Source organism: Sturnus vulgaris, chromosome 24 (genome assembly GCF_052056855.1).
Source record: "Sturnus vulgaris isolate bStuVul1 chromosome 24, bStuVul1.hap1, whole genome shotgun sequence".
Lineage (NCBI taxonomy): Eukaryota > Metazoa > Chordata > Aves > Passeriformes > Sturnidae > Sturnus > Sturnus vulgaris.
The window spans coordinates 540,257-567,719 of NC_142266.1; the positions used below are offsets into that span (position 1 = coordinate 540,257).

The 27,463-nt window shown below is 50.9% G+C and overlaps 1 protein-coding gene and 1 long non-coding RNA gene across 6 annotated transcripts; one reads left to right on the forward strand and one right to left on the reverse strand.

The window, feature by feature from the left end:
* The first annotated feature begins 3,176 nt into the window (after positions 1–3,176).
* LOC148221269 (uncharacterized) lies at positions 3,177–6,776 on the forward strand. The gene is made up of 2 exons (XR_015808275.1): positions 3,177–6,442; positions 6,523–6,776. It is a non-coding gene; the product is annotated as an uncharacterized LOC148221269 (long non-coding RNA).
* Positions 5,993–18,821, reverse strand: LOC106864683 (suppressor of tumorigenicity 14 protein homolog). Of its 5 annotated transcripts, none has more exons than XM_088178271.1 (18): positions 16,938–18,821; positions 16,508–16,635; positions 15,871–15,941; positions 15,303–15,463; positions 14,830–14,865; positions 14,316–14,553; positions 14,041–14,180; positions 13,545–13,642; positions 12,949–13,058; positions 12,014–12,144; positions 11,652–11,756; positions 10,548–10,655; positions 10,053–10,166; positions 9,741–9,869; positions 9,181–9,367; positions 8,192–8,469; positions 7,761–7,897; positions 5,993–7,233 (listed from the first exon to the last, which is right to left on the reverse strand). In XM_088178271.1, the coding sequence occupies exons 1-18, from the start codon at positions 17,152–17,154 to the stop codon at positions 7,072–7,074; spliced, it is 2,550 nt and encodes an 849-aa protein (XP_088034397.1). In that variant the 5' UTR covers positions 17,155–18,821; the 3' UTR covers positions 5,993–7,071. The 5 variants fall into 5 exon arrangements, with proteins under 5 accessions (XP_088034397.1, XP_088034396.1, XP_088034395.1 ...); XM_088178270.1 differs by having other exon boundaries at positions 9,741–9,866; positions 16,508–16,631; positions 16,862–18,820; XM_088178269.1 differs by having other exon boundaries at positions 8,192–8,462; positions 9,177–9,367; positions 16,508–16,631; positions 16,862–18,818.
* Between the last annotated feature and the right edge of the window lie 8,642 nt (positions 18,822–27,463).

Genomic DNA, 27,463 nt, shown 5'->3' on the forward strand with positions numbered 1-27,463 from the left:
TGTGTTTTGTCTAGCTGACAGACTGCAAAGGGACTATGAAAGCCAGCACGGGCTTTTTGTTTAGGACTTCTACTTTGCAAGCAGCCACTCGACGTTTTGAAGGAGGTTGGGATCTGAGAGACTGAGAGGGTAGGATGGTACATAGAATTGGAGAGAAAATGCATGTCTCCAGGGAGGTGGATGCAGTTCAGTGCATAAATTACATGGTGAAGAGTTGATCACACAGAAAACTGTCAGCGCTCATCAGAACAACTACACAATGGCGCTGTCAATTCACAAAAGAAGGAAACACTCCCAGGCCAGCTCGAAACCCCCCAGTGCAGATCCAAGCTGCAAACCTCCCGGTTCTGAAATCTACAGTGCCAGCACAAAAAGATTTCACTAATCTTCCCTTTCTAAGTGGATACTCTTCTTTGCACCACACTCAAAGGCAAACACAAACTCCTTTGCCCTAACAAAGTTTTTTCACTCTCTTTTTCACTCCTCTAACCAACTTTAAAACATCTGGCAAAAAAAAAGAACAAAAAAGTGCCAGCTATGAAAGACCTTGCTGCCTACAATTGCAACTGCACCCATCAAACTATGAGCATTCATCCTTTTATGGGCACTTTCCTTCTCAGTTCTAGGTACTGTCCTAAGCTTTCATTTCCACAGTCACAGTCCAAACGGAATGGCAGCAGGGACTGCTCACACAGTAAATGACAAAAAACTCAACAACTTGGCGTCTGCATTCCCACTGAAAATTCAACTGCTCTAATCCAGAGAAACTGCCTATTGGGAAAAGCCTTTAAATTCACTAAGACCTCCCAAACATGCATGCAAACTTGCTTTCTTTGCCAAAGACAGGAACTAGAAGCCCATCTCAAAAAAAATGGCATTCTCTCCTCCAAAATACAAAATATCCAGGGAGCAATCCACCCCCAGTGTTGAAAATATCCACAAATATGCCTACATGGAAGGGGCCAGGATAGAAATACCTTGCTGGATTATTCCTCACCACAATACCTTAACATCTGCTCCAAAACCAGTGGCACTATATCTTTTGCTTCCCAAGGAAAGGCACACAAAGTCACTTGGCCTGGCCTTGCCTTCAGTACCATTCCTAGATTCTCCTAGCCTACCTGTGCTTTGCATTGCCTTGCCTACCACTCTTTGCCTTGCCCTCCATGTAGGTAAGGCAATGCAAACCACATGTAGGCAGTTGTAGGTAAGTCAAGGGAGCGGTTGGCAAGGCCAGAGCAGTGAGGGGAAAGCAAATGGAGTGGTAGGTGAGTGAAGACCCAGAAGTTCTAGGCAAGGCTGGGCATAGGAAGGTAAGCCCAAAGATGGGTAGGCCAGGCAAAAACGGGAAGGGCTGGGCAAGGCCCTGGAGGAAAGCAGTAGGCAGGACAAGGGGGAAGCACCAGCACACATGAGAATGCAAGGTGTGATAATTGTTAAAATGTTCGTATTAATCACAAAAGTATTGGGGTTTGTATAAACCAGAATACTAAGCTCTGAAGTGAAGCATGGACACTAGATAAAGGAAACTATATTATTAAATCATTCTGTTTTAAATCACCTTGTTATGTTATATTATGTTATGTTATATGTTATGTTATGCTTTCCAAATAAGTTGCATCTACTACCAGATTGCAAAATCATACTTCCCAATAGCCCTTCCTGCCTTTGTTTGATTGATGCTGCCTATCTCAAGGACCAGACTTCCAGAATTTTGCTGGTGGTTATCTACAAGGACCAAATGGTTATCTGTGAGACTGACTATTGCTGGAGACTTTGTGAATTTGTGTAAGGATGTTTATTTGACCACCACTGCTTACCTGGCAAAATTATGACAGCAAAAAAAAAAAATTTATTACAACGAGAAACCATAGTATAAGAAGAGACTGGAAACCAAGGTTTGGTGGAGTGTGGAGTGGGCAGTGACCCCTCACGTTCCCCAGCACTGCTTGCTCTGTCTATATCAAATAAAGCCATCTAAATTTTGCTAAATATCGAGACTTTTGTTTCGCACTTATAACAAAGTCTAGAGAGGGTTAGAAGGGCAAGGCAAGGCAACTGTTGGATTGCCAAGGCAAGGCATGGCAGGTGAGTGGAGAAAAGCCTATGTGTGCTTAGAGGGTTGTGTGCTGAGGTGTGTGGGGTACATGTATGTGTGGGAAGGCAGAAAGTGTGTGTGTGTGGGTCTCATGTGTGGGGTGCGGTGCCAGTGGGAGCCACCCCAACACCAAGAATGTGTGGGAGAGAAAGGAGTAAGATGTGTCTTCACAAACAGACCATGTAAATCTGCTAGTAGACAAGGCCAGGAACCTACAGATAATGAAGAAACAGAAGAAATTCAGTTCTAGAAACTGTTACTAAAAAAATCAACACAGACTGTTGCTCATTCAAGGCCGTGTTAAATTCCTGAACCCAGAGCAAGAGGGACTTAGCAGAATTAGGAAGAGTTTATTTTTCTTTCTTTTATATAACAAAAGTGGGAGTGCATATTAGAGTGGGACATAGAGTAGGAAGTCTGTACCTTGCGATTACCTCATCCAGTGGGGAAAAGTGTGACGCAGCAAGACCTGAGGATAAAAAGGGGGATGCATCCACCAACCATTTGAACCATTGGAAATGCCCTATGATCTCTTCATTTATTGGAATAAAGTTACAGGACTCATCTGTCTCCTTTTTGGACATAACCTCTGGCATCGTAGATTAATTTTTCTGACAACAGCCCTCAGGAAGGTGTAAAGTGGTTCCTGGCAGCTCCCCCCCGCGCGGTACATACTGCTGTGCGACCCCGAGACTGCCCGCAGCGCTCCACCGTTTCCCCAGGGCTGCCGGCGGGCTGAGGAGCCACCTCTCGCTACCGGTGAGGGGAGGGGAGAGCCGGGGCCCCCTCTCGACGGCAGCCGAGGGCGTGTGGAGCGGGGGGCTGGGGGACCATCAGCCGCTTTACGCGGGGCGCTGCTGCCGCCTCCACCCTTCATCTCCTCTTCCGCTCGCCCCCGGCTGCGCGCTCACGTTCATCCGCGCCCGCCGCCCCCGCGGCTCTTCCGGCAGGCCCCGGCTCAGGCCGGGTCTCGGCAGGGCCGCGTGGGGCGGAGCTCTCGCGTTGCGCGGCGGCCCACGGGGCAGGCGGGGCGGGTCTGGGGGCGTTAACTGGGGTGATTTAAAGTCCCAAGGTAAGGTGTTGCGTACTTGTTTGCATGCCTTAAAATGGTTTGGAGGAAGGAGGTGAGAACCTGAGCCAGCTGATTTGTGAGAGATGTTGTATGCTGTGCAGCTGGTTTAAGTTTTATATACTTGGTTTCTTCAGGGCTCATAAGTAGAGGGGACATGCCACTGTTACTGGCGTGAGCTGCTGCTCTGCTGGTGATCAGGCACAGGTGTCTGTGTGAACGGCTCTGGTCTCTCAGATAACACGGGTCCCAAAATGCCTGTAGAGGTTCCCCCCACCTCCTCTTAGCATTTCTCAGGCAACATGGAGGCTCTCCATCCCCACTGGACTGTCTGGGGGCCTGTGCTAGATAAAGAAGTGAGGGCTCCCCTAAACTTTGCTGTGCTCAGCTACAGGAGTGAGCAAGACCTGGTGATGAATGTGAGGACAACACAATCGATCTAGGATGGTAGTGAGGGCTGGTCTTGGGAGCACTAAGGAGATCTGCTGGTAAGGTGGTAAGGACCACAAGAGAGTGGAGGAACTAGGGACTCACAGTGAGAATCGATGCTTGAGGTCAGCCAAGAAGGCCAGGAGGCAGGGAAGTAAGGATTAGCCAAGCAGGAAGAGAGCCAATCCTCTTTGATGCCAAGAGGACCTTTTAAGCACCTAAGACTGCTGTGAGTGTGGAGCTGCCTGGAGTAGCCTGTGGCATCCAAAAGAGAAGGGTGAAGCAGGGTGTTCTGTGTAGCTCAGGGTTCAGGGAAAGCCCCCCAGCCTGGACTTGTTGCTGTTCACACCCATGGGAACAGCTGGGCTGCCCCAGCTAGGGGGTGTGAAAGGCTCTCCAAGCAATAATGTGGGATGTTTTCCTTTGATTCATCAGCTGTAATTCCTCCTAGAGACGTGCTTTTCTCATGGCTTGGCTCCTGTAAGTTAGCTGTTCCCACTCAGGAGCTGCCCTCTGGGCAGCCTGGCCTGGGTTCACTTTCAGGGAATGCAGCCTTTCCTTCCACCCAGGTGATCCAGTGCACATAACACTCTAGGCTCCCTCTTCCCTGACCCTGTTCTTTGTGTTCCCAGGCTGAGGTTGCCCCCATGAGTTTATTTGGGTCCCTGCTCTCTTTACTTTTCTCACAGTTTCTAAGAAGATGGGTGCAATGAGACAAAAAGTCAGCCCCTTGTATCTTGTGCAGGAGGACAAGCCTGAGCTGTTGATGAATTACACAAATCCCTGGTATTGCCATCATTTGATGGGACTCTTGAGTTTCCCATTCCCAGTTCAGCAGTATTTTGCCCTGACCAGAACTGAGCACAAACTGGGGCTGGTTTGTGTTGCCAGAATCCTGAGTTGTCAGAAATGTGCTGCATGAACATGAAATGCAGCTTTTGGGGTCTGACAAAGGGTTTCTTTTTACATGAAACAAGTAACGGCTTTTCTCTGATGCCTGAGTGCTGAGGCACAAGGGGGAAATCCAGGGAGCTGCTGATAGACTGATGAGGGAATAAAACTCAAGTGGAGTAGTAGCTCTCAGCAAACTCTTGAACCTTTTCCTAAGGGATGAACTTTCCAGGGTGATTTAGAGCTGCCGTTCCCTCACAGAACCACACCTGGGCACCCTGCAGGCAATGGCAGTTGCTCTGAGCTGCCTGACTGTTCTCTAACTTGCCTACACTTATTTCCCTTCCCTGCCCACTTGTTCATTCTTTCTCCTGTTGGCTCCCTTTCCTCTGGACTTCAGCAGAGGGATCTGGGATTTGCAGCCTGTCCCTTCCCAAACCTCCTTCCTGGCAATGATGTTTCAGGAGTCCTTGTGCCTTGGCCAAGAGGGATGTCTCGGGGGTTGGAGCTCAGGCACCTGGGGTTTATTTTTTGCGTTTTTATTTATTGATTTGTAATCGTTATAAAGGAGCAAAAACTGAGGTTTCACATGGTCCTGGTGGCAGGGTGTACCTTTGGTGGCCAATTCATGGGCTGTTTCTCTCTTTGTATTTGGACATAGGGAAGTGACTGTGGAATGGGGCTTTTGTGGGAAGAAAGATGCTGTGGTAGGTGACACTTGCTCAGTGAAACAAAACCTGTCTGAACACACTTCTCTGTGGATTTGGTTGCACAGGGTTTGTACTTGGATTTGGAAAATCATCTGCTGCCCTCTTCTTGCTTGGCCATGATCCTGCTGGTTGGGGCAGGATCCCCAAACTGCATGTGGGCACAAGGGAGAGAGAGTAGATACTGGATCTGGTGTTCAGGTGATGGAACAGCCTACTGCAGTTCCCCTGGGTGCAGGTGCTGGGGCCCAACTGCTGGGCTTTTCTCATGAACTGTTTCATCCTTTTCCATCTTGCTATCCCAGGCATCTTCTGGGGACCATCATCCATTACAACTCATGTTTAGGAAAGCTTTTAGTGAGCCATATGTCTGGGGAGCTTAACTGCAAACTGTGGGCCACTGGAATGTGTAATGAAAAAATTTGCACCTCTATTTGCTCAGTGCTGCAAAAGTCCTTCTGATGCAAAACTCCTGCTGCTGATGGGGAATGACCGCAGTAAATACTTCTGTGTTGCTGTAGCATTGTGTAAGCACAGGTCTCAGAATGTTCCTTAACTCTGTAGAGAGGGCTGAGGCACAAACCATGCTCCTATGAGCCCTTACAGCTGTTTCTTGTGAAGATTTCTCCCCAGACTCTGCATGTCTCTTCACCACGGTGGAGCTGCTGTGCCTAGCAGTGGTGAAGTGTTTTAGTGGGAGAGGCTCAGCTTTCCCCTTAGCACTGGGGGTCTGTGCTACAGGTTTCCATTTCAGGAATACTTGCACAGAAGCTCAGGAAGAACCATACATCCACAATATTAGAAAATATCCCAGTTTATTGCAGCATCTCAGTTCTGAGAGTTTTACAAAACAATGTATTTACAGGTAAGGAAGGGACAAACTCAACTGGAGTGTGCTTTGCTGGGGCAGGAAGAGACTACAGAGGAAAAAGGAAGAAAATCAGCACATTCACAAGTCACATTTTTCTTAACAAAAGTAAGATAGGTGTAAGGCTGGTGTGCACAGCTGACTGGTGGTGTCCTTGTAGGGAGCATTCCAGGAAGAATTCAGTGCAGCTCTTGTGCTCTTCACAGTGACTCCAGGCTCCTGGGGCTCAGCAGAAGCTGCATCAACTCAGCTCAGTGTGATGGTAAGGCACAGTGTGGTGATTGCAATGGCTCTGGGTCTCCATGTGTGCCAGCAGCTCTGCCTGTGGCTTCCCTCCCAGGAGTGATGGTGTTCGAGCCCTGCCCATAGCTTTCTTTGGGGTGAGTGATGGCATTTGAGCTCTGCCTGTGGCTTTCCTTGAGGTGAGTGATGGTGTTTCAGCCCAACATCTCTCTTTCAGGCCCCCAGTCCCGGACTTGGCCACGCCAGAAGCAGAGTTGGACAGAGGAAAGAAGGAGGAGACCATGGTGTGGGACAAGGGAGGGATCCCAAAGGGAAGCCTCCTGAAACTATGGTAAGACCTTCAACCCCCCTATGGCTTAACACCAGAGAAAGGGATATGGACGGCCATTTGAAAACAAATGCATCACTTAGAATATATGCTGAAACCTTCTTTTTGAACTTGTCCAATAAATTTTGCCTCTAAACACAAAACTGTTGGTTTTTTTTTTACTTTGATTTTTTTTTTTATTACTATATGTAATCTTGATGATGGCTCATTTAAATTGTTAATGGGAGCTGCACTAGCTTACTCCCCAAGGGAAACTTCTCCAAGCATGGATTTCTAAGACTAAGGGCTAAACCAAACCATCATCTCTGGTTGCACATGGAGTCCCAGGCAGCGAGGTAGAGGGAGGGTTGAAGTTCACAGTAGAGGCTGTGTATGGCTGGCACTGCCAAATGTCCCCAGCCAGCACTGTCCAAGAGGTGTCCAGACAGGGATCCATCCCTAGAGGCCTGTCTGCTCCTGGATCCAGTCTCGCAGGCTGGTGAGCCGGCTGTACACCCCAGGTTTGTTCCTCTGGGCACAGCCATCACCCCAGCTCACCACACCGGCCAGGAACATCCGACTGCTGGGCTCCACACTGACCAGGGGTCCCCCAGAGTCTCCCTGCACAGAACCACACAGAACCACACAGGAGCATAAGTACCAACCTCATAGACACCCCTTGTGCACAGTGTTAAAGTCAATCACAAAAACTGAGCAAGAAATAATCAATCAGTAAATCTCCATCTAAGTCAGCTGTCATTACAATTTTTTGACCATTCCCTCAAACAAATATTTAAGCATGGCAATAAGAGCAACAGTACCAGAGCAAAGAGCTACAGAATACCAGTCAAGCAGCCTGGCTTGCCAACTAAGACTGAACAACAGCCAGAAGTTGGAGTATGGTTGTATGTCCTACATGGTGAGATGGAGTCTAAATGCTATGGTTTTGGGTTTTAGTTTTTGAGTCTAAGTCATGCACTGATGCAATTTGCTGCTGGTGCTCATTGTAATCTATCCATTGTCTGAATCCCATATATTTGTTTTATGTTAAAAATGTAAATGTAAGTGTAAGTACCAGAATGAGCAGGGCTGAGCAAAGGCCTGTTTCCCTGCCTAATAACCAGCACTAAATCTAGGTGCTGCCTTACCTGGCAGGCATCCACACCACCAGTCAGAATCCCCACGCACATCATGCGTGATGTCAGCTGGTCTGTCAAGAGCTGGTTGCACACAGTCTGGTTGATGAGCCGGATCTCTGCCTTCTGCAGGATGGAGGCTCCTGTGCCTGCCAAGATGGAGGAGCAGCTTAAGTAAAAATATACATTTTTAAGCACCTCCCTGTTTTTCCCTCAACAAACACAGAAATCATAGATATGTGTAATCCAAGAATGGTTTGAATTCAAAGAGAACTAAGGCCTGTCTCATTCCACCCCCTGTCACAGGTAGGGAAACTTTCCACTAGATCAGGTTGCTCCAAGCCCTGTCCAGCAAGGCCTGAAATGCCAGGGACGTGGCAGCCACAGCTTCTCTTGGCAACCTGTTTAAGATACACCAGTGCATCCCCAATGCCAGTGCTCACCTCCTTCTGCAGTTGCTCCCCATCCGGTCACCCACAGGTCCTTGCCCACAGGGAAGTTGTGGGTGGCATCAGGCAGGCAGATGGGCTGGATGACGGCCGTGAAGGTGACAGGGCTCTGCAGCTCCAGCACAGCAATGTCATAGTCATAGGTGTAGTCATTGAAGAAGGGGTGGGAGATGATGCGCTTGATTTTGTGGGTTTGCACGTTGGGGCCACTGAGGTCACCTTGGTCGGTCAGCCCCAGGTAGGCTGTCCATAGGCTGGGGTCTGAGTACCTGCTTGGGGGCCATGAAACACAGGATGAGACCTCATCTTGGAGTCAGCACCACTCACCACCTTAAACATTTCCCTTGAGGAATGCCTCTCAGAATGGGAGTTGGAATACTGTGTGCAGTTTTGATTGCCACAATATAAGAATAATAACGAAAAATAAGAACAATAGTATAAGAATAATAATAAAGAATAAGACTATAAGAATAATATTAAACTATTAGAGAGTTTCCAAAGGGCAGTGAAGATGGTTCAGGGCCTTGAACGGAAGCTGTATAAGAAGCAGCTGAGGGCACTTGGCCTGTTCAGCCTGGAGAAGAGGAGACTGATGGGAGACCTCATTGCACTTACAACTTCCTTGTGAGGGAGAGAAGAGGGGCAGACTCTGATGTCTGTTCTGTCATGCCCAGTGACAGGACCAGAGGGAACAGTCTGAAGTTGTGTCAGGGGAGGTTTAAGTTGGATATCAGGAAAAGCCTCTTTTCCCCAGAAGGTGGTCAGGCACTGGAACAGACTCACCAGGGCAGTAGTCACAGCACTAAGTGTGACCGAACTCAAGAAGCATTTGGACAATACTCTCGGGAACAGGGTGTGACTCTTGGGGATGGTGCTGTGAAGGGCCAGGAGCTGGACTTGATGATTGTTGAGCGTTTCTTCCAGTTCAGCTTATTCTGTGATTCTATGAAATACGTGAAAGCACATGGATATGAGGCAGGTACCTGATGCCTTGGAGTGGCAGGAAGCAGTGTGCTGCTGACACCAGCCAGCTCGCCGACACCAGCGAGGCCCCACAGATGTGGCCCTGGCCCTTGACGTGCAGGCTGACCTGCCATGGCCATTCTCCCACATCTGAGTTCTGCCCACCGACAATCCGTGACTTCCTGATGTAGGAGCGGAGCCCACAGTCTAAGGCAGAGAAGAAGAGGTGCTTGGTTTCTCCTGTTCCCATCCCAAGCCTCCCCTCTGTTCCTCCAGGACATCTGACAGCACAAGTGCCCTGTTACCCGTGTCAGGAAGGGCTGATGCTCTCTGCACAGATGCTAAATTAGCTACAACATTTACTGGCCAGCTCTGCAAAGGGGAGATAAGCCTCTCTATTACCCATCTAAACCCCCTGAACAACACAGACATTCTGCAGGCTGCTAAAGAACATGGCTTGGATATTTCCAGATCAAGCTCCTGCACAGAAACACCCAGGGATTCTCTCTGCCATACTGGGGTGTGACTCTGAGAGGCCCGGCCCAGAATCCCATATCTTCCCCATTCCTCAGGCACTCACTGCAGTTGTCCTCGTCAGAGTGATCCTCACAGTCCTGCTCCCCGTCGCACTCAGGGTTCTGTTTGCTGATGCAGTGTCCACTGCGGCACTTGTACGTGTACTCCTTACAGGGGACTGTGGTCTGGCCTGCTGCAGGCAGGATGGAGCCACAGGGGTTAGCCCCGGTTCTGGGGAGGTCACATCACCTTCACCTCTTCTGCCCACCCCCAGGGCATTTCCACTCCATGCAAACACACACAGGAGGGTGCCCAGCCCCAAGGAATTCGGTCAGAGATTGCATTTGATGGCAGCCACCTCGCAGCCCATCCTCACCTTTGCTGCAGCTGCCCTCATCGCTCCCATCCCCACAGTCGTCCTTGCCATCACATTTCTGTGTGCTGGGGACACACTTCCCATTGTCGCACTTGAAGCTGTCAGCTGCACAGCCTAGGGACAGAGAGCAGCTCTGAGGGCTAGGCATGAATCCTGCAGCACTTCAGCATACGGCTGTGCCCAGCTCCCCTCCTTGAGACAAGTAAAGCCCCTGCAGCTCCAACATACTAGTGTCTCCAATCTCTTCTCCAGACTGCACGCCACCACTCAAGTTATTCAGCCCTTTCTGTTCCTACACCTCTGCTTATCCTTCTTTTCTTTGAGCTCTCATTCACCTGTACCAGGTGAGCCCTCACCATGCCAGGGTTTTTTTGCCTACTCGTTTCCAGCATAGCACTCGCTTCCCTCCATCCTATGAGCCTCCATCACCCCAACTGCCCCCTGTGTGCCTGCTCAAGCCCTCAGCCCTTTGTGCCTGCGGGGTGAGTCACTTACTGCACTGGAGCTCATCGCTGTTGTCACCACAATCGTTCACGTTGTCACAGACCCAGAACTTGGGCTTGCACCAGCCGTTCTGGCACCTAAACTGCTGCTCGGTACAGGCTGGAAGAACAGAGTAAGAATCACAGGATCATTTAGGTTGGAAAAGACCTCTGAGACCATCCAGCCAACGTGAGACCAATCACCACCTTGTCAACCTTGCTGTGTGCCACGTGCAATCATTCCCTGGACACCTCCAGGGATGGTGACACCCCTGGGCAGGCTGTTCCAATGCTAGAAATTAGGGGAGAGGTCTGCAAAGGTATCTGTGGAGTCACCAGCAACCCGCCCACCATGGCAGCTCTCCCAGTGGGTGTGCAAGCACTTGGGAACCCCAGCAATCAGCTCAAGACTGTGCACATGTACATAAATACATGACACACTCAATACATCACAGTATTTCTACTTTTCTGGAGAATAAATCCATTTGGAGCTGTCATGTCTGAGGCAGTGGAAGCTGAAGCTGACATCACAACAGGACAGCCAGAGGCAATACTGAAGCAAAGCAATTACTGCAAGCAGTGGGAAAGCACTTGAGAAACCAGGATCATAGGCCAGCAGCACATTCTTTCTCAGAAAACTACCTCTCCCAAACCAGGGCATCCTCTCTAATGAACTGCAGACCCTGGATAGTAACATTAACTACAGGACAGCTCAGCTAATCCAAGAGGAAAATTTGTTGCACAAAGAAGCAACTCCCCTGTGTCCCACAGGTTTTCCAGACCAGCTCTGCGAAGCCTGCCCAGTTGAGTAATGAAAGGTGCCCCTCCACACCACTCAGCTCAGCCAAACCTAAAACCAGCAGGATTACACAGAAAAACACATTCCCCGATGGAAGGAACTGGAAAGAGAGGGCAATGCTATTGGGAGAGGGCTGGATTAGCAGGAGCACATAGCTCTTAACGCTGAGAAGGGATCCAAATCTCGCACTGAGTCTCACTCCAGCCTGGAGGAAGGTGGCAGTGCTGGTTCCAGCCAGCACTGAGTCACATTACCCAGACTCCTGGGTAGCATGGCCTTTCCCATGCTGTGTCAAAGGGAAACCAAGGCTGGACTTACTGCAGGACCTCTCATCACTGCCGTCCACGCAGTCCAGCCACCCGTCGCAGCGCATGCTCCTGTCAATGCAGCGGCCGGTATTGCAAGTGAACTTGCCAGGGCAGGCTGAGAGGGGGAAAGGGACAAAACACACATGAGTCCTCTTGGTGTCCCCTCTACATTCCTTCTGCCGAGTTCCCTATGCCTGCTTACAGCAGAACACAGCAGGAAGACCAGGCAGTTTGCAGGAAAGCAAAGGACACTGCTATCCCCCTGGAAAAGGTTGCTTCCCAGTTTGCAGGGCAGTGTAAGCACAGAGGAGGGACTGTTCCAAATCTCAGGGAAATCACTTTGCCCACCCCAGCCCCAGGGTTTCAACTCACGATCACTGGAGTCATAGGACAGGAACTCTGCAGAGAAGCCTGTGTCTGTGTAGGACTGGTCCGAGTGGAACCGAATCTCGATTTTGTTGGTGGTACTGGCCACCACAAACTGGGAGCGCTCCCCACAGTACCTGCAGGGGGAGAGCAAAGGGGAGTCAAAGGGCTGGAGGCCAGCACCAAGGAAACCTCTTTCCATCCCTGATCTCCCTCCACACCCTGGGAGTTGAGGGGGCAGGAGAGCAAGGAGCAGATCTGATCCCAGCACAGACTTGGGCCTCAGGGTCTGAATTCTGCTGCTGCTGGTAGGTTTGGGCCAGTTGTAAACACCAGCTTGTGACCTTAGGAATGACCGGGAACAAGTTCTTCCACATCCCTGCCTGCCCCATGATGTGTCTGATCTCAGATACACTGGACTCATGCAGGATCCCATCTCACCATGGGCGGGTGGGATCACGTACGTGAACAGCACTGCAGAGGCAGGCGCTGATTTTGAAACTCTCTCTCTGAGGCAGGGTCAGCTTCCTTGTCCAAAACATTGTGAAACAAGATTAATCACCTGCCTGTGAGGTACCAAATTATCTGTCTGGCCCAGACAGACAGTCTTATATCAGGCTGGGGAATGCAGCACAAGATACAAGTGCCCTGAGAATGGAGAGCTGCTTGTTCAAGCAAACCCATCCCAGATATTCCTGCCTACCCACACATGAGCTGTGCGCTGTGATGCTCCACAGCATCTGGGGGGTGATTCAGCTGCAGCACACCACATATCTAAGTGTGGGGATCCTCACTCATCATGGGGCAGTCCTGGGCATCATCCTGTCTTGTCCCAGCCTTGACAGCACCAGCACACTTATTCCCACAGCAGATTAAGGAAAGCACAAGGTTCTGTGTAACTACGTGAAACCCCTTCATGGGTTCAGCCACCCAACACCCACCTCGTGCCGTTGATCTGCACATAGTCCTTGGTGCAGGAGCTGACTGGGATCCCGGGCTCCAGCACAAAGAACATGTTGAAACGCACCTTCACATTCTTTATAGAGGGAACCTGCAAAAAGAAGCAAAGTCAGTGGGATGTTGCTTTCTGGAGCAAGGAAAAAGGAATAGTTTCACAGGAAGAGGGTTGTGCCTGGGGGAACGAAAGAAGATAACTGAAAAGGAGAGGTCAGTTTTCCAGCAGGAGAAGAAACAGCTTCTTAACAGTCACTTAATCACCCCAGCCTCAGAATACCCAGTGTAACGGGCATACAGAGGGCTGGAAGCCAGACCCCTGGTCAACCACCAGTTTGGAGCCTGTCCCAAAGCCAACACTCTCATCCTTCTTGTGTGAAATTACAGGATTTTTCATGGGCTCCTATGGGGTTCATGCCTCTCGCAACCTCTTCTGCCTTTTCCTCCAGCTCCTAAAGGCTCTCTCAGTCATGCCAGACTCGAAGCCTCTGGGCCCCAGCTGCTGCGAGCTCCCTTGCACCATGTCCTGTATAACCAGGGTCATTTGAAAGATTTGTTAAGGGAAAGAGAGGGCCCATCTCACCTCAATGTTCCAAATACAGTCTGTATCTGGAGGGTAGTGTGCTGGGTAATAGGGAGTTGTGAAGGTGCCACTGTTTTCCTTCAGGGTCCCACCGCAGGCTAAACACAAGCAGGAAGGTAATAAGTTAGAGATTTAGATGATTTTCCGAGTCAGTTGGCTGTCATCGGAGGCAGAGGCAACAGTCTCTAATAAGGTTAAGTAACTCTCTGGAGAGAGCAGCTCTGCTCCAAGGCTTGAAAGAACCCAGGACATCAATTAGGTGCTTCCTGTACACATCAATCTGCACATCTAATCCAGTATAATTCTCATTTTTGCCTCCTTGGGGGACATAATTACCACGGCCAAGGACACTGTAGGCAAGGCAAGCGCCAAGAGGTGACCTGCTTCCAGGTGCTCCAGCCCTGGAAACATCCCTGATAAACTGACCACAGCCACATCCCTGTTCAGCTGCCCATGGCAGGGAGAGATGGGGAAACAGGACAAGACCTCTGCTCACCTTTCATCTTTGGGAGCTGGAAGAACTCAGCCTTAAAACCAGGGAATCGCCCCTCCTTGTTGGTAACCAATGTGACTAGCATGACGTTCTGGGAGGACAGGAAGGTCAGGTTGTAGGATGGGGCATAATTCCCACAAAGCCTAGGAAGCAAAGGACAGAATCCATAAGACACTGCTGCACAGGGAGGCTCAAGCAGCACAGCTCAGCTCTGAGCAGGGGCAGGAGCAGGACATCTAAGGATCACCCTGGACTTGGTGCCATACAGGAACACCCACCTAACCAAGGCATGGGGCTCCACAGGGCTCAGAGAGTTGTACACCTTGATGTAGTCACTGTCATCTTTGCATGGCTCCAGCTCCAGGGTCTTGAAGGTGAGACTGATGGTGGAGCTGGCATCTGCCCTCAATGCCCAGTAGCAGAGGGCATTGTTGGGGTATGGGCTGTTGGGGAAGCCTGGCGTGGTAAAACTGGTGACCTCTCCTTCCTTGGCGTGAAGGGAGAACATGCAGCTGTCTGCTCAGAGAGTAGGGAACAGTTAACAATGCAAACAAGCCTTGCCCTGCCTTTCCCTGGGATGCAGAGAATAATTCCTGCAGGTTATCTCAGGGCAGATGGCTCTTCCTGGGTAACAGCAAGGCCTGTGCCAGAGTCTGTCCAACCCCAAACCAGCACCAAGCAGCACACTGAGGTCTGCCTTGCATGCAGAGCACCCCTCTTCAGACCCTTCCCCGTCCTGCAAGAGAAACTCCACCCTAAACACCACTGAGATGGAAGAACAACTGTACTTACTGTCCCGGGCAGAGTGAGCTATGCTGGGGTCCACAGCTGCAGGAGAAAAGAGAGCTGGCATCATCCTTTGGGCTATGTGAAATCCCTGAGTACAAAGCTGGGGTTGTTCCTCAGATCGTCATTGACCTGGCCTTGCTTGTGGAGTCTCCTCCTGCCAACTGGCAGGGGAGGCTGCTCCTGCCTGCCTCTGGAGCTGAGGGAGCAAACTTTTCTTCTGCAGAGGGAGAACTCATCCCTGTTCCTCTTTTCTGGGCTCAGAGGAGAACACAGAGCGCTCCAGCAAAGGGGAGCAGGTCCGTGCAGCCCCCTTCAGGCTGTACATCCCATTAAGCTGTGCTGTGACATCCAGGTCCTTACACCACCCTCAGGGCTGGCTTTCCCAAGGGAGGGCTGTTACCAGCACCTTCTCCTTCCAGGGAAATACCCCACCTGGTCCCACGCAGAGGCCCACGGACAGCAGAACCAACACTCACGGAAAGCGATGACTGACTCCACCTTCAGCATGGGGTTTCTCAGGCGGGGGTTCCACCTCTGCACCAGGCTCTGCTTGTCAGCCATCGCCCTGTCCAGGCTCTCTTCCCGGTACTTGGGCACAAGGAATTCTGACCAGTAGTAGGCAATGACACTGCCTTCACTGTGGAAAGGGCAATTATGGAGTGAGGGCAAGGACAGACATGGGAGGACTCAAACACCACTAGAAGACGACTACTTCATGAGCCATTTTTGGAGCCTGGCCACAGGGAAGGGAGAGTTTCAATGACAAGTTAAGCAAACAGCAGAGTCTCCTGTCAGCCCAGGGAGTCTCTCTCAATGCTGCCAGGCACCACCCACTGCAGTTCACTGCACCACACCTTGGTTTTCCCAAGACATCTGGCAGAAAACAAAATGCATTTCCAGATCACTTCTTACTGCTCATCGTTTCCTGCGTCACTCAGGGCGACTACTGGGGTGCTTCCATCCCAGCATCCCAGGAAGGAGGGTAAATGGCTGGTGTGATATCCCAGCATCCTGGATGGGACTCAGGCAGTGCCTAACACTCACCTGAAGGCAGTGATCACTGTCTCTTTGTGGTAAGGACCAATATCAGCATGATTCTTGTAGATCTCCTCCACCTGAAAGGGTTAAAAAGGGGTATTCAGCATGTCTAGAAGTGAGGAAAAAGGAAAGGCTAAAGACAGACAGAGCTTCAAGCCTGAGAAGGAAAACCAGGGCACATACCTGCCATCCTTGGGTGCAGGAATCTGCAGAGCCAAAGAAAGAAAGAAAGAAGGAGATTTGAGAGCCCCAGAAGAGCCCAGAGCTACCCATCACAGCCTGCTCTGATTCAGCTCACCCCACTCTTCCCTGGGGGAAGTTGAACCCCCAAGTGTGAGGGAAGAGGTAAGACCAGCTACAGCTTCAGCCTCCTTCAGACATCCTTCTGCCTTAGATCCTGGCCCTGACTCATACAGTGACTCTGGGATATGCCCTGGCAGCTCCTATGGCACAGGGAGATGCCATGGCATTGGGCTGGAGCTGGAATGTCAAGATGCAGCTCCAAAGAAGGTCCCTGCTCCCAGCCAGTGTGTCAGAGTGAGCAGGGAAAGCTCCAAGGAACCTTACATGGCATATACCCTTGGCCATGAGGCAAGAGGAAAATTCCTTGCTTGCAGAAGGAGGGAGGCAAGAAACCTCTTACCGTGCTCTTCACCTTCTTGGCCAGCATACTGAACTCTGGAGAGCTAGAGTTCTCATAGGCATCCAGGAATTCCCAGTTCAGAACCCGCAAGTGGCCATTGAAAACCTTCCGGATGGGTGTGCTCCTATCTGGAAGAGAACAGCTCAGGGTCAGGAAGGGCAGTCAGGGCTGGGACTGGTGTTACAGCAGATCCCTAGTGACAGCAATTGGGGCAGGGAGGTGGAAATGGTGTCTCCAGAGCTTAAGAGGGCACATGTGAGCAACATAGGGTAATGAAGCTTTTCCATGTAGATGGATACATTCCCACAGTGTCACTCTACCTGTCACCACCCACCAGTGTCATGTCACACTCACATTTGAAGTGCCAAAACAGGAGGCCAGTGGTGAGGGAGACAAGCAGAAAAACAATGATCAGGACAGTGACGACCACCTGTCGCTTTGGGCCGCGCTTCTCCATCTTCTTGGAGTTCATGGCAGGGAGGAACTCCACCCCTTCGTCCAGGTTGTTCATGTCCTGGGAGAGGAGGGAAGGCAGGACAGTGAGAAGGCTGTTCCCAAAGCCCGGCTTGGGGAGGTCCAGCCACAGAGCAGCCTGAAGCAGGTTTGGGGACAAGGAATGTGGCAGCACTGAGGGCAAACCTCAGCATTGGCAGCTCCCCAGCCACAGCAGGACAAATCCCGAAGGTTTCTTCTTTGTTTATCTGCACACACCTAACTCCTTTTTGGGCCTAATATAAGGTCATGAACTCAAGCAAACTCAGGGGCAAGTCCACACACCCTCCCATGACCATGGCAGGTCACAAGCCCACAAGCTCCAAGATCTGCCTCAGCAGATGAAACTGCAGAGAAAAATTCACCCACACAAAACACTCGCTGTGTGCAGGTGTGTCACCCAGAGCTCGTGGGGCAAAGCATGCTATAAATAGCATTTCCCTAAAAGATTAAGCTGCTTCCTTCCTTTACATTTTCACAGCTCTCTGTCATGCCTCCTGGGCCACCAGCACTCCTGTGTTTCTGCTTGTAATCTCCCATCCAGCACAAACACTCATTAAAATAAATAAACCAAAAAACTAAGAGGAACACACAAAACATCCCCACAGCCCACGAGCAGCCATGCTCTTGGGACAAGACGAAGAAAGGAACGACAATGACACAGCTCTCGCTGTCACCACCCCATAATGGGCTGGGTAAGGAAGTGGAAGATGTGTTGAAGCACCGAGCTCTGTATCAGCTGTAAAACCATTGGTGCCCCAGGGTTCACTTTCTCCTACCTTCAGTTCTGCTCCTCCATCCTTGCCCTGACCATGTATCTGCACCTCTGACCCAGGGGAGGTTGGAACAGCTGCAGGTGTTTCCAGATGTTTTCAGAGGATCCCACACAACATCCTTGGTACTGCTGGACATCATGGGGGCCTGGATCTGCACCCACCCTCGCACTTCCTCTCCTCCCAGCACTGGCAGTGGTGAGGGCAGAGCTCGCCACATCTGCTTCCAATCTGTGCTTCCCTCGGGCAGGAAGGGCTCTGCGCCTGCTGCAAAGGCCCAAAACAGGAGGATCCCTCACCTTTCTGCTCACCACCTTAGCAGGCATTCAGAGGCTTCCTGGGCTCTGGAACCTGAGCATGGACACCACGGCACAAAGTTCCAATATGCACAAATCCGTGGCATTTCTACGTGCTTTGCGCTCCCAAAAGGTAATGATGTCTCCACATCTGTCTCCATTTTGTCTGTCCTCTCTCAGCCCAGGGCTCACACAAACCTACTCCAACAGCTTGAGCGAATTTGATGCAAATTTCACAAGCCCCTAAATTCAGGAACAGGGACAAGGGGGGGATATGGCTTGATAGGCTATGGGGGAATTAATGAAAATATAGCAGGGTTAGACGGGATACTGGAAAGAAATTCTTCCCTGTGAGGGTGGTGAGGCCTTGGCACAGGATGCCCCGAGAAGCTGTGGCTGCCCCATACCTGGAAGTGTCCAAGGCCAGGCTGGACGGGGCTTGGAGCAGCCTGGGACAGAGGAAGGTGTCCCTGCCCATGGTAGGGGGTGGGACTGGATGAGCCTTAAGGTCCCTTCCCACCCAAGCCACTCCGGGATTCTATGAAAAACTACTAGCAAAGAGGATCCTGCTAACAGAGGGACCTCTGAGCTTGCTGTGCAGACATAAGAAACAAACCATCCTCACTGCATTTCCTCACTGAACTCCCAGTAGGTGCTTCATCTTATCATCTTATCTTTCCTCAGCCTCGCCTGGCAGGAAAGCCCAGCTTCCCACTTGAACCATTCCCCCACTTCTTTTGCCCTTTTCTTCACCCAATGCCTGTGCTCTCCTCCCACCCTCCACACCCCACTGCAGCCTCTCCTCCTTGTGGTATTTGCCCAGGGCCCTTTACTACAGAAAGGGAAGTGGCAGGCACCTTACTCCGAGTTTTTGTCAAGGACTCTGTAAGTTTAATCCTCTGCAAACACCAGAAGACCACCAAGACCAGAGCAACCCACCAATTTTCACACCAGCTGCTCTCAGAATCCTCCCAGTTTCTCATTTGGCAGTTCAGGGAAAGACCTTTTGTTCATTTTCAAGTTTTACTGCCTAAGGATAGGAAGTAAGAACTGTTTCCATCCCTAAAATCCGCCCACCTCCAAAATAAGCAGACCTAGTAGGGCTGTAGAGGACAATACCATGGGGAATAGCGTGAATCCTGATTGGCTTCTGATCATACAGGAAAAACCCAAGGAAACTTTGAAACAGATGACACACAAAATAAAGCTTAAATACATAGAGACATCCTAAATCAAGAGACTCTTCAATCAAAGTCAAGACTACCTGGAGTTTGACACACTTTATGGATGTCTTCCAAACATCCATCTGGCTCCTACCAGTTTTCCAATCATATAATAACCCCCCCATCCCCCCCAACTTGGTAAAGAGAAGAAACTGGCAATAAAACTTGCAAACACAGCCTCTCTCACTCCATAGGGCTGCTCACAACGCTGAGCCTTCTCAGGACTTCCCAGACATGGCTGCTGTTGGCAGAAGCAAAGTATTTAATTCTTTATTAACATCTGCAGAAGCCTGTGGCAAGAAGACAGTCTCAGGGGCTTAAATGATCTATCAGGTTCCCCAGACTTCCTGGAGCCAGCGAGGAAGTACTGCAAAGAAAACCATTTTTCCATAAGAAAACCCTTCAGCTGCAGGGACTTTCAGCTCTCTGCAGAATTCCTACACTTCAGTTTCACCAAACTGCCAGAAAAAAATTAGAGTCAGCAGCAAGCAGGAGCTCTGCTGTACAAAACTGCACAACAATGTGGCTGATGTATTGTAACATCCCCTTTCAGCTAAAGATTGTGTCTTTGCAGACAGAAAACTCTCCCAGGGAGAAAATCATTGCCGTGATTAAATCAGATAGCAAACAGAGCTCCCCTCTGCCTCCAGCACACACAGGCACACGCACTGCTCCTGGGAGCAAGGAAATTAGGCAGAAAAACTCACCATCTGCTCTTTCTTTAGGAAATTTCTTTGCTTTCCTTGGAAAAAAAAAAGGATGAAAAATGTTAAACCTGTGAGAGTTTACAGCATTCCTTTGGCAGTTTGTTCTTGCTCCAAAGCTAAGCCAGCAGCAACACAGGAGAAATGACAGGACTGCAGGGACTTCTGGGAAGGTTACTTCTGTTTTTCCTCCAGTACAAGGTACACAAGCAGCCACTGACACTGTTACTTGACAGAAGTTACCCGGTGACTACAGGCAAATAAGAGACACGATCCAGAGAGATTTCTCTCCCTCCTCGCCGTCTGTGTTGTATTCCAGCTCTCGTCCTCTCCCATTCCCATACTTTACAGATGCCATTATGCTCCTCCGCCAACACAGACACTTGTGTGAAGAGCCCCCCCCATCACAGCCTAGGTAAGCAACAGCCATTCCTGCAAACTCTCCCCAATAGCCAGTGAAGGATCTGAAGCATCCCTCAAGCACTGCTGGAATGATGAATCAGGCCATACAGAAGGTCTCAGATGAGGCCCCGTGTCCCAAGCTCTAAGAGGCTGAAACCTCTCTGCCCACACTCAGCACAAAAAACCACTAGTTTGACCTGAGGACCAGACTTGCTGTGCCCCACGAGTGCAGCTCAGCCTCTGCCTCTATAACTCCCTGTGCCCCACATCTCCTTTGCTCCCAATACTTGGGAGGAAAATACCCTGTCACCATCCTCTGAGCTAGATGGAAACAAGACAAAAATACATGCAAGACAGGCTTAAAGATCACAGTCAAATCAAGAAAAAACAACTGCAATGTAATCTCCTTTAGCTGATGGCTGCTGCACATTTCCCTCACGTGCTCTGAACAGTGGCAGCTGTAAACCAGAGAGGAGCTGAACTCGTCCTGCTCTCACCTTGTCCATGGCTCCTCCAGAAACCGTCTCTAGCCTCAAGTGACTCAAGGTCTGACTGTCTCACCCTTCTTGAGGAAACTGCTCCAATAAACATTATTAACAGAAAACCTCCCTTGATATTCTCTCTGCCTTAGTCACTGGAGCAGTTACTTCCTCCTGCTCCTCCTCACTCAGTCCTTGCTGGTACGGCCAGGCTCCTCACACAGGGTCAGAGGGATCTGGCCACAGCATCAGCTGTGGCAGCAAAACCAATCCAGGGAAAGGTTCAGACAGGCACGGCCCCAGTTCTCTCATGCCTCAGTTTCCCCCGGAGTTCCAACTCCATGAAGAAACTTGGAAAAGAAGTGCACATAGATGGATTTATGGAGTGCTTGAAGGGCTCCTGCTTCTCCATGCAGAGTCCGAGCTCAGTCCCGGGAAGAGTAGACCTCCCACTCCTCCTCTGTAAGCCACATGATGTATTTTTAGACAGTGACTGTGCTCTGCCCAACTGGACAAACCAGATGCAGAAATGACTAATTCTGTCAGCAGGAAATGCAGCTGGCACACGGGGGTGGCAGGAACCAGCTCTGCACTGGAGATCTTACGGGAAAGCAGAGAGATCCTCCTGCAATGGGGGATCATGGAAAAGCTGGGATACGCCATGGAGTATGGCTCTCCAGCACGATGTGTGCAAAGCAGGGGTCCCTCTGGGATCAGCATCCCCCATAGAGGCTAGTTTCTGCCTTGCTTGGCAGTCCCACCAAGATGGTGATGTGTCCCAGGCACCAAGCCCCTCACTGTTCCCCTCTCCTCCAAAACACCGGCTCAATCTCTCCCTCAGTGTCTGCATCTGTTCACAGGACCCTGACCCACAGAAGGACTGGGCTCCTTGCCATTAGTTTCACCTGTTCTTTATGACCACCAGGGAATTTGTTCATCCAGCACCAGACATGAGATTCACCTACTTCCTTTGACTTTCCCAACTCCTGACTGCTGGTCTGCCAAAGGACTGTTCAAGGCCAAAGCTGCCCAGACCATACAAGGTAAGAGCAGGTGTGCAACCAAATCAAATCTCACAGCAAAAAAACCATCATTGTCTGATACCAATGTACACAACCAAGAAAAGGAACCCATAAAATGTCAGGCTGGAGGAGGCGTAGGGAGGTCAGAGATGAAGCAGAGTCATGGAAGCATGGTTAGGCTCTTGAGGGTAATTACAACGTGCAGGTCCCAGTCTGTGTATCCAAGAGGCAATTCCCACCTCCCCTTTTCCAGCCACGCCTGCCTCGGGTGGTGTTCAACAAAAACTAAAAAAATACCACAGGAGAAACTAGATGAATGAAACCTGTGGACTCAAACACAATCTCAGGACACAGTCAGCACGCCATTTCAGAGCTCAGGGGACCAACAGGGTGGGCTTGTGTGGCAAAAAGTGCCAGAAAATCTGAGAATTCCCAGATCATCTTGAAAGCCAACACCAGTTTTGTGGTGCTGGCATGAGGAGAAACAGCCTGTTTCCCACCAGGAAAAGTAAAAGAAATGTAAACAGCATGTGCAACTTACTTCCTCCAAGTAGCTCAAGTACAGCTACACCATCCTTAAATCAACTCCTACACCAACTCTTGCTGCAAACCCCAACAACTCCTCTGGAAAAAGATCTGATAAGAACCATCTCCTCATTTCTCTTCTTATGCTTGATAAGAAACACATGGAAACAGCTCACATGGGAGCGAAGCTTACACAAGGCGTATTTACTGCCCCACCACGGGCAGTAAAGCACTGAAGAAACTTTGCCAGCACATTATTTTTCATCTTCAGTTCTGTATTAAGGGCAATGAAGCTATAAAATTATGACATCAAAACTAAAAAGGGAATATGGGGCAAGAGTTCAAGGACAGAGTCCTCCAGACTGTGTATCTTCCAGGCACGGAGGGCAGGTGCAATAGTTAAAGATACAGGTCACACACACCTATTTCACACAAGTTTGAGCTTAACCCTCTATAGCATTTGATTGTCTTGTGACCACCCTGAGTCATACAAGAAACCAAATTCCTTTAGGTTTATTACAGAAGAAACTCATGTTAATGTTTGCAGAGATAGCATAGGCTTGGCTTGCTGCTCCATCCAGGCTGATTGCAGCTGTCCTGCATCACAGCAGCTCAGAAAAAGCTATCACATTTCTGTGTGTCTGTGGTAGCAGAAAATTTTACACTTAAGTCTTACCAACTCTTGGGGAGAACCTGGGAATAAAGGTACCCTACAGCCTGATCTGTGTAGCTATGAGCCATGAAATTCCTCCTTACAACACACTGATGTCCCAAGAGCAGCAGAGAAACACGCCACAGATGCAAGCAGCTCGTTTAAATCACTCGTATGTCTTTACTGGTACAGACAGAACTGTCCGGAAAACAGAACTGCCTCCAGCAGCTTAACCAAAGCAGCTGAGCCCCAGACCTCGACCTCCACAATCCTTGTGACACTTCACTCATTCCTACATTCCTAGTTCTGAGGTGGATCAGGACCATGAGTCTCCAATGTTTGAAGCCAACAGCAAGGAAAACATGAGTACCTCCAACCAGAAAAGTCTTTGTCTGCCAAACCCATCCCTGTTGGCTGCTCCCTCCCCGCCCCAGCCTATGGCCTGGATATCGCAGGGCATTATTTCCCAGTCTGTCCTCGGTGGCCTTTGGATGGAAATGATACACTCTACCCCAGGCAAGGGGAGAACCTTTGCTCTGGTACTTCCCTCACAGCCAGGCCCTCAAAACACTCTCGCTGTTCCCTCAAGAGTTTTACAGTGATCTTTCATTTGCTGAGCAAAGGTCTGGCCTCAGCCCTTTTCTCATTGTGTCTTCCTTATCCCTGTTTGCTTTTGGCACCAACTGCAGCCAAACTGGCTTGAGCAGCAGCTCACCTACCAGCCACTACCCCAAAGAAACACCCTACACCTTTCCAAGGAAGAGCAGCAGCTTCTCCTCAGCATTTATCATCTCCTTTACTAGCACAGCAGATACAAGACATTATAAAAACACTCATTTCCTCCACTCTCATGTTTGTAAGGGGCCAAGTCCAACAACAGTCCACAGGGGACAAACTCCTTGGGTTGTTTCCTGCCAGGAGGGCAGGTACTGTCTTCAGGGAAGCAGTTCTGGATCACATCAGCCCCTCTCGAACTGATACAGGGGGAAAACTGATCCAGAACCAGGGAAAGGACCTGCTCGAGCCCTCAGTCCTGCATAAAGACAAATCAGAGCACAAAGCTACCTTCTGTCAGGAGAACAAGCCAGGCAGGGAAGATCATGTCACACAAGTGCCACCCCGACCTGGCTAGGAACAAGGAGCTTGAGCTGAACTGCTTCAGCAAGAGCATCTTCTTCTCACTCCCAGCCATGGCACACACTGGACAGTGGGACTGGAGGCAAGGGAAATTTTCTTGCTGCAGGCCAGCTTTTTGATCAGTGCCAGAACCAGCAGCTCCTTCGTTGCTGCGAGATAACTACTAAAGCCAGGCCTCAGAGACAGACACCACGCAGCCTGCAGGTGGGGTGGGAAATGCTGCTGTCCTGCTTTAACCCAAAACTCTCTGTTTGGAACTGCTCTGTGGCACAGAACAGGCTCTGGAGGTGCAACCCAAACTCAGTCTGACCCTCAGATCAGAAGATCTACACAAGAAGCTCACTCAGGTCTCAGAACACACTGATAACACAAGGTTAATTAATGAAGCCCCACAGCCCTCGGTTAAAATTGGCTCTTACGACGCTTGAACAGGTTTAGTTGGATCTGTTGCTAAACAACCCAGAGCCAGGCTCTGCACACAGTTCACCAGTGTGGAGTTTACCTTTACTCACAACCCAATGCCCTTAGCTTAAGCTGAAACCAAAACCCCTGGAGCAATGGCAGCACCGACACTGAGGAGATCCAAAGCCATCTCCACAGACAGCTGGAGATCTCCACTTCCCTAAAGCCAGCCTAGGGCGTGCACCTTTGTTCTCAGAGCTCCGTGTAACAGTCTGCCTCTCTCGCAGTTCGAACGGAAAACGAAAGCTTTTCGCCTACGCCCTTCACGGAGATCCGTTGCTACGACGAGAATGTCTTGTGGCCGGAGCTCGCCCCCGCCGCGAGGAAGCTGCTCTTAGCACCGCGTTGCAGGGACACGTCTCGCTTCTTGACTTCGTGCTTAGCGCTCTCCGAATTCGCTGCTAGCTCCGCGGTCCTTCTCAGCTGCAAGTAGCAGCGCTCGCAGTACATAGAGCTTCGCAAGGACCGAAGACCCGGAGGGACATATCGCACACGAATACGTGCCAGGACAGAGACGTGTTCTACATTGTCCCTTCTCGTCATCCAGTTTGTGCCTCTGCTGCTTCTGCTGTTAGGAGTCGCTCCTTGAAAGACGAGCGAGAGCGTCTTTCTGGGTGCATTGCACTGAGTGAGTGCTCGCTAGGGACTTTGCACTCGGAGCCAAGGCAACAGGGCGTGCTTGTCCGCAGAACTGAGAGCGCGCTGTTGGGCAGAGCTGAAACTGACCGCTGCAGTTCAGCTCTCTCCGGACGGCAGACGCCGAAGAACGAAGCCGCTTGCGAGCGGCGCAGTGCAGCGAAGAGCACACGAGCAGCCAAAGAGCTCCTTCACAATCGCTTTCACTTCTCAGTGCTCTTGCTGCTTGGAAAAGCAGCACACAGCCGTTGCACGCCAGGGCAAAAGCTGGGGCAGTGCCCGTCTTCACTCCTTCGCTGTGCTGTACTCCATGCAGCTAGAACGAAGCGAGAAGGACGCGAGGACGAAGAAGGCCTTCTTAAAGTAGCCCCTTGTCAGCAGCCCTGAAAGGGCGCATAACGCACGGCGTCTCGCTGCCCTCCGTTCTACATACTCGCGGCTCCCTTTGCCTACTTGCAAAAGTTGCTACCAGAGCAGAGGCGGCCAGATTGAAGAGGCACTGCTTAGGTTCACCTTTTCCTTACTGCACGTAAGCCACGTCCAGCTCCTCGCTGCACTCTGGATTTCCCTTCTCCGCGGCACTTAGCGTGGTGCTGTGTGTGTGCAACTTGGCGCCTAGAAGTGACCGCCAATGTTTTCAGAGCGGGCTGCAAGGGAACCAAGGAGCAGCACAAGCAGCAGTGCTTCAGCTTACTCCTTCCGACTGCTAAGGGCACTTGGGGAGGCAAGCGAGAGTCAACCACCTTCCTCTCCTAGTAGCCTCTAACGTGGTGCACACAAGCACGGCGCTTTTGCCGCTTCGTTCACCGCCCTCGCCCACGCCTTGCTCCGCTTTCACTTGCCGGCGGCCAGAAGCCGCTGCAGGGGCGCCACATACCCAGCAGTGTGCGGGCAGCCAAGAGCTCGAGAACGCTTCTTCTGCCCAAGCCAGCCTAGGGCGTGCACCTTTGTTCTCAGAGCTCCGTGTAACAGTCTGCCTCTCTCGCAGTTCGAATGGAAAACGAAAGCTTTTCGCCTTCGCCCTTCACGGAGATCCGTTGCTACGACGAGAATGTCTTGTGGCCGGAGCTCGCCCCCGCCGCGAGGAAGCTGCTCTTAGCACCGCGTTGCAGGGACACGTCTCGCTTCTTGACTTCGTGCTTAGCGCTCTCCGAATTCGCTGCTAGCTCCGCGGTCCTTCTCAGCTGCAAGTAGCAGCGCTCGCAGTACATAGAGCTTCGCAAGGACCGAAGACCCGGAGGGACATATCGCACACGACAATGTGCCGGGACAGAGACGTGTTCTACATTGTCCCTTCTCGTCATCCAGTTTGTGCCTCTGCTGCTTCTGCTGTTAGGAATCGCTCCTTGAAAGACGAGCGAGAGCGTCTTTCTGGGTGCATTGCACTGAGTGAGTGCTCGCTAGGGACTTTGCACTCGGAGCCAAGGCAACAGGGCGTGCTTGTCCGCAGAACTGAGAGCACGCTGTTGGGCAGAGCTGAAACTGACCGCTGCAGTTCAGCTCTCTCCGGACGGCAGACGCCGAAGAACGCAGCCGCTTGCGAGCGGCGCAGTGCAGCGAAGAGCACACGAGCAGCCAAAGAGCTCCTTCACAATCGCTTTCACTTCTCAGTGCTCTTGCTGCTTGGAAAAGCAGCACACAGCCGTTGCACGCCAGGGCAAAAGCTGGGGCAGTGCCCGTCTTCACTCCTTCGCTGTGCTGTACTCCATGCAGCTAGAACGAAGCGAGAAGGACGCGAGGACGAAGAAGGCGTTCTTAAAGTAGCCCCTTGTCAGCAGCCCTGAAAGGGCGCATAACACACGGCGTCTCGCTGCCCTCCGTTCTACATACTCGCGGCTCCCTTTGCCTACTTGCAAAAGTTGCTACCAGAGCAGAGGCGGCCAGATTGAAGAGGCACTGCTTAGGTTCACCTTTTCCTTACTGTACGTAAGCCACGTCCAGCTCCTCGCTGCACTCTGGATTTCCCTTCTCCGCGGCACTTAACGTGGTGCTGTGTGTGTGCAACTCGGCGCCTAGAAGTGACCGCCAATGTTTTCAGAGCGGGCTGCAAGGGAACCAAGGAGCAGCACAAGCAGCAGTGCTTCAGCTTACTCCTTCCGACTGCTAAGGGCACTTGGGGAGGCAAGCGAGAGTCAACCACCTTCCTCTCCTAG